The sequence below is a fragment of the Amblyomma americanum genome, chromosome 7 (assembly GCF_052857255.1).
Source record: "Amblyomma americanum isolate KBUSLIRL-KWMA chromosome 7, ASM5285725v1, whole genome shotgun sequence".
In the NCBI taxonomy this organism is placed as follows: domain Eukaryota; kingdom Metazoa; phylum Arthropoda; class Arachnida; order Ixodida; family Ixodidae; genus Amblyomma; species Amblyomma americanum.
In genome coordinates this window covers 56,048,536-56,065,602 of record NC_135503.1, presented here as the reverse complement: position 1 = coordinate 56,065,602, position 17,067 = coordinate 56,048,536, and the positions used below count along the sequence as shown (strand labels likewise).

At 44.2% G+C, this 17,067-nt stretch overlaps 1 protein-coding gene across 4 annotated transcripts; it reads left to right on the top strand.

Moving 5' to 3' along the window:
- The first annotated feature begins 47 nt into the window (after positions 1 to 47).
- On the top strand, positions 48 to 17,067 carry LOC144099156 (uncharacterized). 4 transcript variants are annotated; one of them, XM_077632278.1, is made up of 7 exons: positions 86 to 404; positions 3,654 to 3,704; positions 4,591 to 4,671; positions 10,479 to 10,577; positions 13,500 to 13,570; positions 15,457 to 15,636; positions 16,908 to 17,067. In XM_077632278.1, exons 1-7 carry the CDS (start codon positions 245 to 247, stop codon positions 17,040 to 17,042), a joined length of 777 nt encoding a protein of 258 aa, XP_077488404.1. In that variant the 5' UTR covers positions 86 to 244; the 3' UTR covers positions 17,043 to 17,067. The 4 variants fall into 4 exon arrangements, with proteins under 4 accessions (XP_077488402.1, XP_077488404.1, XP_077488403.1 ...); XM_077632277.1 differs by lacking the exon at positions 3,654 to 3,704 and having other exon boundaries at positions 88 to 404; XM_077632279.1 differs by lacking the exons at positions 3,654 to 3,704; positions 4,591 to 4,671 and having other exon boundaries at positions 116 to 404.

The following is a 17,067-nucleotide window of genomic DNA, read 5'->3' as shown; positions in this document are numbered from 1 at the left end:
GCTGGCCGGGGAATCCCCTCGGACTGCGCGGGCATCTTATCTCGCTGCTTGGCAGCCTGCCAAGCACGCAGGCAACCGCCCGCTTCAATGGGCACACCACGCCGGCGCGCCAGCTGAATCATCATCATCCGCTTTTAAAACCGGCGTGGCTGGCTCAGACAGCTGATAGCGAGTCTGGTGTTGGGAGGCAGTTGCGCAGTGCTCGAACTCGAAACTTTGTCCTCGCCGAGAAAGCGCAGACAATATGGACGTAGCGCATAGTTTCAGCGCTTGTAGCAGCAGCAGCCAAGCAAGCCTCGGCATGCATCCCAGCGTTAGTTCAGTACTGCCCGATTCCTTGGTTCTGCTGGAATACGTGAAGCAGGAACCCCCATCGGACACCGAATCGACCGACCGCAGTCTGGGTATGTGACTTGAGCGAATATTTCAAGTGCGTTTTTGGTTTTAGCCTCCGGCGCTGTTGTGTTGGGGTCGATCCTTCGGTTCGCGCACCAGCTAGCGATTTTTAAACGCCGCCTATTTTAAACGCCGGCGTAAAGGATACATCCGTACGCTGCTTCCGGCGCGCATGTTTTATGCATACGTGCATGCAGTCCCCTTTTCACACCGTTTTTGTTGTGTTTGACCCTGTTCGATTCCCTGTCCGATTTCCAAATCATGAATATCACTGTAAACTCGTGAAACATGTTGTGGCATTCAGCAGCTGTGAATTAATGCCGCATGCTCACTTTAGCGCTTATATGCATGTGGTAACTACATTGCGATTCTTCCAGCTCGAGATCTCGTTTTGCACGTTTGTTTCTCCTCCTTTGAAAGTGCACAAAGCAGTTGTTTTCAATGGTGCAAATGCAGCAGCCGATTACATTTTATTTTAGAATCCATTTAATTTCTGAATTCAGTTACATCCACAAGAGAGTAGTTAAAATCTAATCAATGGCTGTTACCTTTGAAACGCATTAGCAGTTTATAAATACACACGGTTCGTCGCGTAAATATACCCAATATATATAGCGTGGCACATTTTGCCAAAACTTAGAAGCAGGATTCCTGATACCCACTCTGTCTGTAGCACTTTATTCAATAATTAAGTGGCAGATTAACTGAGGTTAAATCATTCAACTTTTAACTGTAGAAGTATGAAAAAGTTTCAGTCATAGATTAATGCTACAAGAAAGCATCATTGATGTCGTTTTTAAAATACGAATTTTGCATGGAGCAGGAGGAAAATATTTTCAAAATAATGCATGGGAAATTTGAAATATGGATGACATTAGCACCTGTTTTGAAGCACACACTTCCAGCATTGTAGCTCACCTGTTTTGTGTAGACGGTCGATACTCAAACACTACAAATTCTGGGACAGCAGAAAAGCAGTAGTTTTGTTGGAATAGGCCTGCACTATACATCTTCACCACCAAGCCCACTGTTGAACACTTTTTCGTCTTGACTGGCCGATTTGTAATCGTATAATGAATCCATGTCGGAGCAGCCAAATCCAGTACAGTGTGACCTAGTTGTGACTAACTAGCAAAAAAAACTACAGAGAATGTTTACTACATTTGAATCAGTGTGAAAGCATGGATTTGTGCTACATAGAAGACGACAATGAATGGGCAGTGCCACGGGACGGAGCACTCTCACTAGGCCAGCTGTGGACACGCAAGAGACGATTTTGCTCAGGTCGGAAGCACCGGATTAGTGCTGTGTAGAAGATGCCAATGAGCAGGCAGTGCTGCGGGATGGAGCACTCGCGTTAAGCCAGCAGCAAACAGACAATGGACGATTTTGCTTGGGGCTGGCACCCATTGGATTAGTGCTTATGCACTAAAACAAACGTGCTCTCATGGGGAGTCCAGGGGAAGTCGCCATATGTTACTACTGACTGCCAAAAAAGTTTGGACTGCGATCTGCTCACCAAATCTGCCTCAAGCAGATGGTTTTGCTGTCATTTTTGCCAGCTTCTGCTCAAAGCAGCAGCACATGATCAAGCATAATGGCAGTGTTTTTTGAACCATACGTGTTATGCACCAGCTTTTTCCGAACCTCCTGAGCAAAAACCACTGTCCTAGCCATGCCAAGTTGCACATGCACAACGTTCAGCTTTTGTCAGAAATATTCCGCTTGGGTTTGGAAGTGCCACTGTCTTGTGGCGCTTCCAAGAACCACTGGCAATCCAAAGCTACAGAAGTGTGAGGACAAAACTTCCCCTCAACTTTGAGACACTTCAGATGCTAACTATGCTAAAGGAGGTGCACTGTATGACAGAGAAACAAACCATGGGGCCTGTATATTTTTTTGTATACAGCACTCTGTGTGTACCATCCTTGCCTAAAGTAACCAGGCAATGAGGTTCACTTCTCAGCTGTATAGTGGAGCCTCTAAACACCAAATGCCTTAAAGGATAAGGATAAGGGTTCTCACTACCTTACAGATTTAGGACTTAAGGTGTGCCAAAAGTACTCCTCTATGTGGCTAAGAAACAAGCTCCTTTGCTTGGTTACATTTGGTAAGGACAGCACCAGTACTGTCATTCTGCAAAGACCAGATGATCATCTATTTTGCTGGAAAGATGATGCGCACGAGGATAGCACCTGCCTACTTTCATGTGCGTGTAACAGCTTTAGTATAAAAGGCAGAAATTTTTGTGCATCATCCTGCCCAAAAAAAAGAACATCAGTACAATACCCACATGGGTCTGCAGGCTACTGACTCGTGCAACACTAAACGCACAGTGTAAAATGCTTCTCTCGGTTGAACTGCTCAATTATTCGCGCCGAAATTTGACACAGAGATGGTGAATGACATACCTACTTTTTGTTTCAGTACCATACTTGGATGATGTACTTACCTGATTCGGTCAGAATTAATTGTAAGTCATCGTCATCTGCAGCATTGCGACCCAAAACAAGCAGCCTTCCCATACGTGATATCGGTGGCATTATCTGGTGCCTATCTGAGGAACAATTGTTTTACCATTGAAGCTGTGATGAATGAGGGAAATGAGTGAGCGGCTCATGTGACAATGCTTTCTCAAATGTCTCAACAATACCGAGCAAAAGCAGTCGATGAACCAGTCAAATGAGCTGCTCATCCTCCCCCACTCATTAGTGTTCAAACAATTGTTTCATGGATATGCACCAGATAACGCGACCGGTATCACCTGTGGGAAGGCTACTTGCTTTGGATTGCCAACGCTGCAGACAATGAGGAATTCCAATTCTGATCGAATTAGGCAAATACATCATCCAGATATGGTATTGAAATAAAATGTCTGTCATATGCCATCTCTGCGTCAAATTTCAGCATGAATAAGCGAGCAGTTTAACCCAGAGAACCATTTCGCGGTGCATATTTAGCATTGCAGCAGTCAGTAGACCTGCCACCGGTCGCCGTCACTTGCTGTGAAAGTTCTGCAGGCAATCAATCGCTTCTTTCATATTCCACGAGCATTGTTGAAGTTGGGAGACTTCAGTGTCATTTTGTGTGGCAGCCTGCCAGGATGCTTGAAGTGTGGCTCATTGGAGACAAAAAAAAAATGCACGCCGGAATGAATAGGCAAAGAAATGAACAGCAAGTGAAGTCCTTTATTGGCAAAGAGAGACTTACGTGGGCCACACAACTCATCTGCTTTGCCTCTGTACACTGTGTTGCAGAAGCAGTAGCAGGAGGGGCTGGAGGCCATGGAGACTCCTTGTGGGAAATGCGTAGGTGCACTTGAGTTGTTTCTGTTGTAACAAACTGAATAGTGGAAAAATTGCAGCGCAGCAGTAACAAATACGAGACGAGAAGGACGCAAACACAGCGCTTGTGTTTGCGTCCTTCTCGTCTCGTATTTGTTACTGCTGCGCTGCAATTTTTCCAGTATGCAGAACCAACTAGCCAGTCACTATGTTTTAAGCAAACTGAATAGGGCCCCCATATGCATGAAATGACTTATCAACTGACTCATTTACTCTGTAGTAAATTAAACCATTCTCACAGCAAGAGATTTGGAGTTTGTTACATATGATGCAGTACTAGAAGTAAAGACATTGCTAAGAAAATAGCCAGGAAAACAAAGTGTGAAGAGGTACATGGTCATGATTCTTGTAAGCCAGCGCAACGGCTCGAAGCCAAACAGAAAGGGACAAAACACAGCGCTGGTCATGAGTCACGAGAGAAATGTGCGTAGTTACAACAGAGTAGTTTCAGAGCACTCAAAATGTGCATTCATTGTCACACAGCACGGGAAGATGGGACAGACGAAAGAAAGAACACTCAACACAAGCGCTTGTGCTGCGTGTTCTTTCTTTTGTGTGTCTTGTCGTCCCATTCTGTTTAATGATGAATTAGTACCAGCTCGCCCAAATCGCAGCCTTAATCAAAATGTGCAGTTGGCAGATTGCTAGCATAGCACATTTAATTTTAGCACAGTTTTAATCTAGCAGTGGAGTGGGCGTGCCCCATAAATACATTTTGTGGCGCTCTTGGCATGCACATAAACAGGCTGAAATTAAAAGCTCAAATATGTTGCAGTTCTGCCTGTTGGGATCTGTGCTCTCCATCCATCAATGTCACGCCAGCAATAAAGAAAGCTCCTATATTTTACAGCTGGTACGTCAGCAGTGCAGCCTGAGCCCTCCCATGCTTTGATCAGAAGTGAAGGCACAAGTGGTATCCAAGGAGGACGTGGTACGTGTACATTGTGTCTTGAATCAAATTCAGTCGGCTCCTTACTGACATCTCGTACAAAGCTGGATGTTAGGAGTTGAGGCAGGAAGCCTTGGAGGCTTGGTATGGCCAGGACTCCATTTATCTGGCACCAAAATTTTGTCGACATGAAGTATCTAATACACTGAAGCATAAAATGAGAATACTGTCAACACGTAAATACATTCACATAAAAGACATGGGGATTGCATTTAAAATGGAAAATAAAATGGCCAAAAGTAAATTGTTTTCTTTGATAGACACTGATGCTAAGCGCCAACTTCCTGCAAAGAGAACATTTCTAGCACATGAAAGAGTTCAAAACATTTGGCAGTCAGTTTATATCATCTGACGACCATAATTAGTATGCATATTTAAATGGTGCCTTCCAGTTATCATGTGTTATATGGATTAGGTTCATGGTGTTATACCTGCAAGGTTAGTCAAATAGGGATCATCTCTGTTGAGATGCACTTGGTACTAAGAAATGAGAACAGTTATGTAAACCAAGGACAGACAGTAGTTTCAGATTATTGAAATTTTGTCTACGCATTATGGGGAACATATGTAACATTTGTGACTATGTGGACTACTTTTGTAGCCTAAATCCGTTAGGCCAACCTGTGTCTGTACTTGTGCCCCACACCAAAAACCAATACCTCAGAGCAGAATAAAAGACTGAGTTGTAAATTATGACTTTTGTATTTTGTGATAAAATTAGATATACTCGTGATAACATTCCAACTATAGAAAAAATGTTTGAGCAAACTTAATGAGTATGCACATTCCAAAGCATGTTTTCATGAAACACAGGACATGGGCACTTGATCCCTGGGACAAGATCAGTGGTTTCTTGAACCAAGATTTCTGAGTGGTCTGTACCTATGTGCTTGTACCTGTCTGTACCTATATGCAGGACTGCTTTTCTCTTCAAAACATTGTTTTTGAAACAAAAGCATACTTCTCAGGGTTCAGAGCTTGGTACTTTAAACATTATTCAAGCGAGTAAGAGCAGCATAAAATGCACTGGTCGAATGCCTCTGCGACTTCATTGGGTGCCATGTTTTTTAGTAATGCACGCTTTTGAAGTTCTTGTTGTGCACACTTTTCATGCACAGTGACGTGCATATTACAAGGCAGATGTTCCCAATTTTTCAGCTCCTGGATGTGAATGGTCGGGAAGGGAGACAGAGCTGCTGCTTGATTTGTATGCCACCTACTTTTCGCAAATTGGACCACTTAAAAAATTTCGAAACAAGAAAACAATGTTTGAGAAAATTGCCAGTGACCTACAAGAAAAGCTCGGAGTGACAAGAACAGGTGAACAGTGTTGTTCACGGTACAAGACCGTACGTAAAAGAAAAAGGCCAGCGAAAAATGGCAAGCCTGGAGACTCCTCACAACTTGTTCCCTGTGAAGAAGCATCTGAAACGGTCAAATGGCAGAACAGCCTTGAGATTGTAAGCGTTGCAGCTAGCATGGTCTCCAGAAAATCTTGTGCCAACTCCTCAGGATCAGAACTGCCAGAGCGAACAGATGCTGCAAGCCCAGTGCAAGAGAAGGCTCCAGATTCTGAACAAGAGAAGTTTTGTGCCGAAAAACGAAAGTACAGACAAAGTACGGCAAGGATGAGGGACATGCGTTTCTTTTTCGAGAAACTCGAAGAAATAGAAGAACGCAAGGCAAAAAGGCAAGCCAAAAGGGACGCAGAAAGAGAGAAAAGAGGGGCAATTAAATTGCAAAAGAGAGAAGAAATGCACAGGGAGAAAATGGAGCTTCTTCGTAAAGTGTTTGGCTTAAACGATGAGCAAGAGTAAGTGTGTGCAAAAGCCCGTTAAAGGTTCATGGCTTGCATGACCCTCTCTCGCTTCTGCTCTCCTTGACAGCAGAGTGCAGTCTCCCAGGCCGTCAAAGGACCAAAGCATTCACTTCGGTCAGCTGGCAGGTTATGCCACTCACTGTTGTCTGCTTCATCATTGGGTATGGGTGGCGCAGTGGTGTCTCCAGAGTCAATACACAGGTTGTGCAGCACACAGCATGCCAAGATGAACTTTTTCACTTTGTCAACAATGAAGAAGTCTACATGGCGCAGTTGGCGGAATCTTGCCTTCAGGTCAACAAAAGCGTCCTTAGTTCCCACTCTCGCTGCACAAACCTTAGTGTTGAATGCGATCTGGCTTGGAGTCAACATTATAGTATTGCGAAAAGGTGTCAGCAGAAACCTTTGGAGCGGGTAGGTCGAGTCTCCAAGAACATGGAAGTCCCCTTGGGTACAGATCCGAGGAAGCTTCCGTGCCAACCCTGTCTTGTGGAAAATTCGTGAGTCATGGATTGTGGTAGGGTTTCCAACTGCGACATCAAGGAATTTTTTTTTGTGGTCACAGACAGCTTGCACAGTCACTGATGGGAAATTGTGTCTGTTCTTATTTGTCAGTGGGACCTTGTGAGGTGGGCAGTGAGTGCTGACATAACATTCACCGATGCATCCGACCGCTCCAGGCACACCAGACACCTGCATTTAAAACAAAACCTTTCGGTGGAGCTTACCTGTATTTTCTGCATTTTCCTCAGTAGGATCAGATTCAAAGTCTCGTACAACTGTCCACGCACATTTCAGAGATTGCACAGTACCCTCTACTGAAAGCTTGCTGCTTGATCTGAGCTTGTATGGTGTGAATTAAAGTTAGTCTCTTTAATTACTGCACATTGTAGAAGCACAGTTTGTCACTTGTAGCAGACATTTTTGCAGCCAATTTTATTTTGTTCACTTGTTTTGTGCAGCTTTTGCTTTTGCTTGTAAAACTGCACAGTAGGGTACAGGAGTTGCCTATTTATTTGTGCTATTCTGAGCATATTTAATCAGTTGTGCGTTTACATGTACAGTATTTTCTTCAGTAAAAAGTTAGTGCAAGAGGACAAACACGGGAGAGGCACGTCGTCCTGTCTGACTATCTCGTGTTTGTCCTGTGTTGCGCTAACTTGCTACCAAAGAAAACGCACCAACTAGCCCAGCGACAAGTTATACTTTGAGTACCTTTCCCATAGTGTGGGTGCTTTTCTGCATGTACAGTACCTGCTTTTCCTGCTCTGCGTCCTCACGGCAGTGCATTTCTCGGCCCTACTGCCTGCTTCTCTTGTCTGTTCGCACTCTTTGCAGTTTGATACTGTTTTTTTTTTCCATTCAGAAGGGAGCACTCTTTGGCATATGTATATTTTCTTTTATTCTAGGCATGCAAAGGCATTCATTTTGCTATTTGCTATGTCCAAGCCAGATATATAAGGGACTCCCACAATGTAGTTGGTTTCTGCAAGAAAATAATTAGCACCCACCAAACCACAGCATAGAAGCTGCATAGGAATGCTGTACAGCTTTTCTTTGTAGTAATTATTGTTAGTGCAATTAAGTGGATGGTATTTTACTGGTCAAATGTTTAGGGGAATCCCCCAAGGTGGATTGAATTTGTAATAAGGGAGTAATTACTCATTGGCATCCACCCGAACACAGCCACACAGCTACAAGAACTTCGCAGTTAAAGAAAAATGTGTCCTGGTCCGGGGTTCCAACCCGAAACCACCATTTCACCGGAGCAATGACTGTGCATATGCAACGGTACTATCAAGCTCAATATGAAATGCAACACGGGAGCTCTGGCCAGAGGTCAGTTCCCGAAGCCAGCCCATGGTGCTGCTGGAAATTTGTGCACTAGTTGATGCAAATAACTGTGCACACTCATTGTTTGTGCCCTTTTGCAACTTGGGTACTCTGTATAACGGTGCATTTTTCTATAAAGCAAAATCATCAGCAGGTTCACTCTGGATGTGTTGATAGTCATATTGAGCGTGACAGTACATAGTCATTTCATTTGCAGCTGATGACAGCCTGCTGAAGTGAAACTTGCATTTTAGTTTGTGCGTTAAATGCATATCCTTAACTGTTCAGTGTGCTTTCCTTATTATATTGCATGAGAAGATTATAGCCAATCTTCTCATGCAAATGTGTGACAGAATGTGCACACAAATAAAGCATTTCAGATGACACTCCATGGTGCAGTTGTCTTACTTGCTCGAGCTCTGTTGACAGTTGTTCGAGGTCATCTGGGAATGTGATCACTGTTTTAGCCATCTTCACAAGGTAGCTCATAATGCGCTCTACAACCCTGAAAGTGGTAGCCTCTGCCATCCCAAAACGTATTGCAACGTCTCTTATGCAGGCTTTGTTCGCTGCATACCTGAAAAAATAGAAGTGTCCGGATAGCATGTTGAAAAATTAACATTGATGTTAATATGCTTACAGATGAATAACGTCTCACTGAATGCCACCATGCAGTGACGATGTCTCGGCGTGCACAAAGACTCACCAGAGGAAAGCCAGCACATGCTCCTCAGGTGTTTTTGCAGGCAATCCCCCATTGTCGCCACGAGGATACATGGGGGACGTTTCGAACCCGTTGCAGAGGTCTGCTACCAGACTCCTCGAAACGCGAAACTTCCGGCGGAACTGTGCGAACATAGAAACAAACAAACAAATGCGAGTTCAAGCGCTGCATGTTTTATACGTCACGCACGCGTAGTACACACACCTGTTCGTCAGATAACATGCGCACGACACCGTCAATGTACCCTTCGATCCTCGGGCGCTTGCGTGTGGGTTGAAGAAAGGCCGTCCTGAAGAACAGCTCGTACAGTTTCTTTCTTTCTTCGTCACTACTGCTGCTGTCCGAACTCGTACTGCTGTCTGAAGAACTGTCGTCGATCAGAGCGAATGCTAACGCCGCGGAAGACAACGCCATAGCAGGCTGAGAAAAATCCACGATGTCTGTATACCTTCCAAAGTGACTGCACCGCACCATCGGAGTGCAAGCAAAGTTACCCGGCGAGATCCGATTCTGCCCGACGGGTCAAGGAAGCTCCGCGGAACGTGGGCCTCCGAGGGAGGAGGAGCGGGACACGCCAATCCGATCCGGATCGACCAGCGAAACCATCAGCGACACGCATTCTCCAGGGCCGGGCCGCGCCTTGGAGCGGGAAATGCTGTTCCATATCGATTGACGGAAATCGCCATTCCGTTCTCAGTTCGTGGGCTGGCGCGGCGCATCCCGCGCAAGAAGCGCGCGCCGCCGCCCCAGTCCGGCCGTCGACCGTGCAACTCGACAAGTTTGCGTGTAGTTAACGGATGCCGACCTCGCCAAGCTGGAGGAGGGCCGGGATGAAAAGGGTAACCGTGGTAACCGCACACTGGCAGCGCAGTAGTCGATTTCAATCGCAGACTCGGAGCGGTTCGCCCTATCCCCCTCCAATCTGCGTTTGGAACACTCGTGCTCTGGCCGGAGCAAACTGGGGGCGCTCGCGCGCTGCTGACGGTGCGAGTACCCGGCATTCCTCGCACTTTCCCGCGCGCGTCGTCTGCTACGGAAAGGCGAACGGGAGCGCACTGCGAAGTTGCGCTTGAAGTTGTGTAACTTGCTTTCTTGACAAAGTAACTGAAGTGACCTGATGAAAATAATTTCACTGACCAATGCAAAATAGAGGCACTGTTATTGCTACTACTCGAAATGTGGTGAAATCATTGCACGGGTTTGAAAAATAGAATTTATGAAAACAGTTGTTTTGTAATGTGTGATGTACTAGTCTTCCCGTAAAGCTGCCGTGCATGCATATGGTGTAAAGGGATGTGACCAAATTGGCAGAATCATTTTCAAAATGCGAAGACTTCAAATTTTAAGAGAACAGTTTGGTCATCACTGTCAGCAAAACTCTGGTTCCGACAGTCCTGCTATTTGTCATTGCAGGTTGCCACCAAACATCCAGTGGGAGTCATATGCAGACGAGTGTACACAATGGATACTCGGTCTTTGAACATGCATCGGGAAAGCATAGGAAGAACAGAGGTAATTGCTTGCAATATCTTGGGTGTCGGTGTGCATATTTGGCACTTTTGTTACGGCTGCGGCTAAATATTGCGTATCCCATAAAAAACTAATTCTAAAATTGGAATCTACACTAGGCAAAGGGTCTATCATTAGCTGGATTAAAAGCTACTTAGCTAATCGGTCACAGTTTGTAGAATTTTAACCATTAAAGGTCCAACATAACTGAAGTTACGTCCAGTGTGCCTCAGGGCAGTGTTCTCTCGCCTATTTTATTCATAACCTTCATCAATGATTTACCTGATAGCATTCCTATTAAAATTAGGCTTTTTGCTGACAATTGCATAACGTACCATGAATTTAATTCTCCAGGTGACCATGTAACTTTTAACAATGCATTACAGTCGGTATCTAATTGGTGCGCTAAATGGCAAATGAGTATTAATATAGAAAAATGAGCCATCTTGCGAACTAGTAGGAAACATAACGTATCGGACTTTTCATACACACTAAACAACATCCTGCTTCCCGCAGTTACACAGAATAAATACCTTGGTTTAATTTTATCATCTGATCTTAAATGGGACTCGCACTTGAACTTCACTACGTCATCTGCACTGAAACGACTTTTCTTAAGAGGCGCCTCCGAGACGCGCCGTCCGACATTAAACTACTTCCCTATAATACTTTTGTGAGACCTGTACTTGAATATGCGAATATAGCCTGGTTTCCGTTTACAGATAAACTAATAAAGAAACTAGAGGGAGTTCAAAGGAAAGCTGTAATATTTATCTACAACAAATACAGACAAAGCTGATAAACAATGCTGGAATACTCGCATTACAAAATTGTGCCAGGCTTGCACAACAGAAACTACTTTATCAACTTATTCACAACATGGTGAACATAGATAGTACAAGGTATATTTGAAAATCAGAAACAAAAACGAGACGTAACCACTCACAAACACTGGAAGAATATCGATTCAACACAGACTGTTTTAGACATTCATTTTTTCCGTTAGCCATTAGAGAATGGAATAACCTACCATCAAGTGTAACCAGCTCATCTTTAAAAAAATCTTTAGAACCTACTAGCTCTACAATGTGCATTATGAACACCATTTCGTCGGCTCCAGCGCTCCATCTTAAGTAATGAAAATTGTTCTTTCTAGTGTAATGCGTCATGCTGTTCTTATTTCTTTTTCCTTTATTGTTGCTGCCATGTTATCTCTCACCGATTATTATTATTATTGCTATTAACCTAACAGCCTCTGTTCACATATAGTTGCGACGCTGTTTTATGTAATTGCTTTGTTGAATTCTGTTTTTGCCCTTCCTGCGATGATCTCGATTGGGATTGGCAGTATTTCTAAATAAATAAATAAATAAATATGGACCTACACTTCTTACGTGCCTAAAATGACATTCACGCGTGTGTGCAGACAACCACTTGTTGAAATACTCGCCATAAATTCGCCATAGGAGGCAGAAATTGTGTTGCTTACATCATAATTCTTGACATTCGTTGTACCAGCTGTTTAAAACTAATCAAGAGAAGCTTTACTAACATGTTTAAGGCATCTTCGATTTAAGACAGCATCGATTCAAGGCGAGAGAATCCAGGAAAAGGGAATGAAGAAAGGAACAAAACATGTAGAGAAATAGAAGTTTGTTGTACTTGGGGATCTGTCTAGAAGATGGGGCAAGTCCATGCGGCCGGAGTGTGGATGAGTTTGAACAATGCATCTGGCGTTAAAACACAACCAGCATTTGCACACTACAGGCCTTCTCAATTTGGCTGCACTTTCTGCAGCGCCAGTTCTTGCGGCACAAGTGTAGCCTGGTGCTGCACAGTGTGTGCTTTCGGAGCAGCATCCAAATAGAGTGCAAAAGTGCAGGAATGTGTTTCGGCCGCGAGTTGGTTGGTTGCGTGTTGTGTGTGCTAGTTGTATTGAACGCGGTGCATTTGTTCTAAGTGTCACTTGAGATGGCCTTTGACAGTTTGTAAGCGTGAATCAGACTGCTACTGTTCTATATGAAAAATGTCAGCAGCTGTCCACCAATTACAGCAGAAAAGAGTTGCCTGACAACTTGGACTTATTTGAACTCCACTACTTGCATTTACTGCTGGCAGACATTGGCGGCAGAGTGACTGTCAAGAGACTGATTGGCAGGCGAAGGCAAGGGCTGACTGGCGACCTCAAAGCCAGTCACTACCGTATGTGGCAATGCTGACGACGCCGCAGCAAGTCATCACAAACATTTTGATCACCCACGTATTGAAAAACATTTCGCCTTCTGTCTTTTATACAGACGCTCCATCATGCTGCGTGTAATAGAATATTTTCACATAAACAAGAAATGCTGTAAAGCAGCGTGCGAGGCTGGACAGAAAAGTGAGAACCCATACATAGTCCGCCTGCCAGCCAGTAGCTTACACACACATACTCGACACACACACATGCAATGTCATTTCAGCTGGTTGACAATGGCACGGTGCAGATGCTGCGTCTAGCACGGGTATGCTGCTGTCTCAACGCCGGTCTCTGAAACAAACACGGCCATGGAGCCATTTCCTACTTGTCTGCTATGAAGCGCAAAGCGCTACTTGCAAGAAAAAGGAACTCGCCGGGGGACTAGTGCAGAACTCGTGCAGCATGAAGTCTGATCAAGTGCCAAAGTCCAATCAAATGCAAGAAGGCTGCACTGGCTGAACTCTTGCAGAAAGTGCAGCTAATTCGAGAAGACCTTATAGATGCCTGTATGAGCTCAATAATTTTGTACTTGTCCATTGCTGAATTTGAAGAAAAGCAGCATGATGGCTGTGAGAGTGAACACAGATTCACCTATGTTTCTCTTTGTTGCCCCCCAAACTATGAAATAAAAAGCTAAGTTCTCGTTTTGTTGAGCGGTAGAAGAAAGTTCTTGCTTTTTTGTTCAGTTGCCAGGAGGCCCTGCTGTTCTGAACCTGACACTGCCAGAAGTTGGTCTCACTCCCAGACATCCAGTCAGGTATCCACTATTGCCATTGCAATCACTATATGCCAGGAAACTGTGAAACAGGCATTGCTAGTGTATTGGCATTCTTTCCCTTCCCGAAGAGCTAAAAAAATGTGAAGGGAAGGGACAAAGCAAAATTCCAAGTGCTGGGAAAGCTTCTTCGGTGACCTTAGTAGGTTGATTGCCATGTGTAATCTGTTGGTGATGAGTGGTCCTTCATATAACTAGCTGCAAAATAAACACTTCTCTAGCATTAGAAGCCTTTGCTTGCTGTGATTTCAGAGGCTCCTGTGTTGGGAGTTGTATTGGAAGCATAGCTATTCATTTTTCAAACAACATCCTGTGAGCAAACTGTGAGAGCTGCACTTTGCCTCTGTTGAACGCCATCCTCTTCCCCTCAATGCTGACCCTAACCCTACTGTATTTGGCACCTCGGCTCTCAGCTTTGCTGTGCAACCACAGTCACACAAATGTCTCACCATTTGGAGGAACAAATCTGATGGCGTTATTCATTATCTTGCCAATGATTTATGCCTTTGGCCTGCTAGGTGCCTGATGTCTTCCAATCTTTTGTGTCAGTTTTTTTATTTCTGTGCAAATTTTGAACTTTCGATCCTTTTTCATGGCCTAAGTCGGGCAATTTCTACAATCAACCTAGCGTGTGCGATATCACAAGTTGCACGTCTGTCAATATTTGTTTTGCATTCGTTGGAGGAAAAAAAATTCTAAGCTTGTTTCTGGTCATTTGACAAATAGTGATCAATGCTATCAGTTACAGTTACCACTTGTTCCATTCAATGCACACGAGAGGTTTTGTGAAAGTACCTGCAATGTCATTTGTTGAGCTGTCATTTCGGTTTCCTTTGTTTTGCTGTTTTGTAGTCACTTTTTGTCATAATTATTTCTAAACACTATTCATCGAAACTAAGCAGTGGCAGTCCAAGAAATATCATGCAGTATTCCGCCTAAATTCTTAGAAAATCCTGCAGAGCTGCCCGTTAAGGAATGGAGCCAAAGGTAGTGTAGCAGAAAGTCTGAATTGGCACGACTATAAGCAGACAACCAGATAATGTCATATTGGAGTTCTCGTGGACGGGCATGCAGTGGTGGGTGGCATTTGTGCCATGGTATGCAAGCTGCGTGCTGCACTTTTCAATTGTAGTGTAATCAAAACAGACTACTGTACATGATTACAAAAGACAAGACAAATACACCAAGACTAACCTTCGGAACCGAAAGTTGCTGTCAGCATTTAGATATCAAATCACTTCAAGCCTCCATGATGCTGTCTCACTGTGCTAGAAATCAGTTTCCAATCCTATGTGGTCATCTTTTGTATGCAAATGTTACTGATCAGCTGACATGTTTGGGTGACATGTTTGGGAAACACTTCCACCAGAGAAAGACTGGGCACTGATATGAACAAACATGAGCACGTTTTTCAGTTGTTAATGAAGAGCTTTAGGCCCAGCGATATCTTTTTGTAGAGCCCTCTGTCTCAATATTTTCAGTGCACACAAGCTAGGGGCAGCATTCCAAAGTAATCAACGGTGCATGCAGTAACCTGGACATGTTCAATATAAGCCGTTCATTTGCTTTCAACATACAGCTTTAACAAAGCCCCAGGGGTGGCATTAGCACTAAAGTGCTTACAAGGCCACTAAGCCTTGCCAGAGGCATAGGCTTTGCTGCAGAATAAAACTTCTCCGTTAGGACACCAGAAACCAGGCATTTATGTTTAATGCAGATGGGGGTGAGAGAAATACATATCTTCCTTCTTTTTGCAGCGCATTGGTAATTCAGGATGAAGTCTGCAAGTTGAGTGCCTTGCTTAAGAATGCAGTCCTGGCTGGCAATGACTTGATTGCGGCACTAAGCTTTCGCTTTTTCATCCACAGAGACAAGTGCCCTCAGCCACATGCTTTGTGCTGCCGTGTATTAACATCAACATCACCAATGGGAACTTCATTGTTAACGTGAATTCTCCTCGGTTCAATGTGCCAACACACAACCACAGTGGACGTAACAACAGTCCCACTGATGAGCAAGATGCGAGAACTTCCAAGTCTTGTGACGAGGTGAGTTTTTGCTCAAAAGTGAGGTGGCCAGGTTTTGAATTGTAAACATTTGTGAAGGAGGGAGTCGTTTTGTAATGCCTATCAAACTTGCATACATCTAAACACTGCCACTTTGTGTTGTGTGCTGCAATGGCAATATACATGTGTACCAGGTGCAAGGGTAATTGTGTTATCTAAATTCTGAAAACCGACATGGCTGTTACTAACCAACCAGCTACAAATCTCTAATTGCAACTACACTCCTAATTCTAATAGTTGAAAAGTTGTCAGACATTAGTTAACCAGCTTACTACTTAAAGGGACACTGAGGAGAACTCTATCATTTTTTTTTTTGTGAGCAAAATCTGATAGTTCGGCATTTCATGGCTTTGTTGCCGCTTGCCCGGGCGCGAAAGATGCATTTATTTCAAAGAAATTTGGATTCGAAGATGAAAAAGTTTTTCCCGCCGCTCTGATTCAAACTCGGGGAACTTTTATGACGCCACGGCAACTCTTATGACGTCTCAGAACGGAGTGACGCGATACGCGACGTAAACGCAGACTCAGTGATTTCTGACGGCTAGCGGTGCGGTGCGCAACCTTCCTTTGCCAGCCTCAGATTCGTGGCTTCCATGAAGTAAGGAAAATTCCTCCAAGGTGGCGCCTCTTGTCCTAGGAAGTCATCACTCTTGTACTTGCAAGATTGGCCTGTGGCGGTGACACCTGTATTTTGGTTCTTGCTATTTTCTACATTACAAGAGCTTTGTTTTCAGTAAGAGTGGCGTTTTTGTGATCAGGAGCTGGTATTCTATCGATACAAGCCAACTTAAAATGTGTCCCTTTAAAGCGATTCACCAGTTTTCTGGTGTCTGCCAACACTTGTAATACTATGCTAAAAAAGCCATATTGTTTCTTTTAAATCCCTGAAACACCTTGAATGTTCAACCCTTGCCTGCTGTTGCATCACTTTTCTGAGGCAATGCTTGGAATAAAGCTCTTCAGGTCACGTGTAGGCCTTTGGTCTCCATGCCAATGATTACAGTGCCATGGGACCAATACTGACCATGAGCGTAGCAAAGAGCTCCATCGACCGCAGTGTTCGAAAAATATCCTCCTATGGAGAAAGGCGAATCTGGCCACTTTTTCCGTTATTTTTTAATGATGTGGCTGTACAGCCTCAGCACCGAGGGTGTAGCTATAGATGCGGAATTGATAATAGATGCTAGTGGACAGCCTTCCAAGCACACTGCAAGCAGCAGACATCAACATTTCTATCTGTTCATCTTTTTCAGTGTTGTCCAACAGCAAGGGATTACGCTGAGCGTGCACAGTCACCTAGCCATACTTCCCAGCAGTCAAGTTATGGTTGCCGTGATCGCAGGTTCTCGCACTGCCACAGTCCGTGCAACTGCGTGCGACACCGATAAAGAGTGCTCACGAGCAGGCGAAGTA

Excerpts from the sequence above, each read along its gene's own strand:
- LOC144099156 (XM_077632276.1), top strand. The coding sequence starts at position 245 with ATGGACGTAGCGCATAGTTTCAGCGCTTGTAGCAGCAGCAGCCAAGCA. Across the intron at positions 3,705-4,590 it reads AGACTCCTTGTGGGAAATGC|CTGGTACGTCAGCAGTGCAG; the intron begins GTAGGTGCACTT and ends TATATTTTACAG. Across the intron at positions 4,672-5,847 it reads TGGTATCCAAGGAGGACGTG|CTCCTGGATGTGAATGGTCG; the intron begins GTACGTGTACAT and ends CCAATTTTTCAG.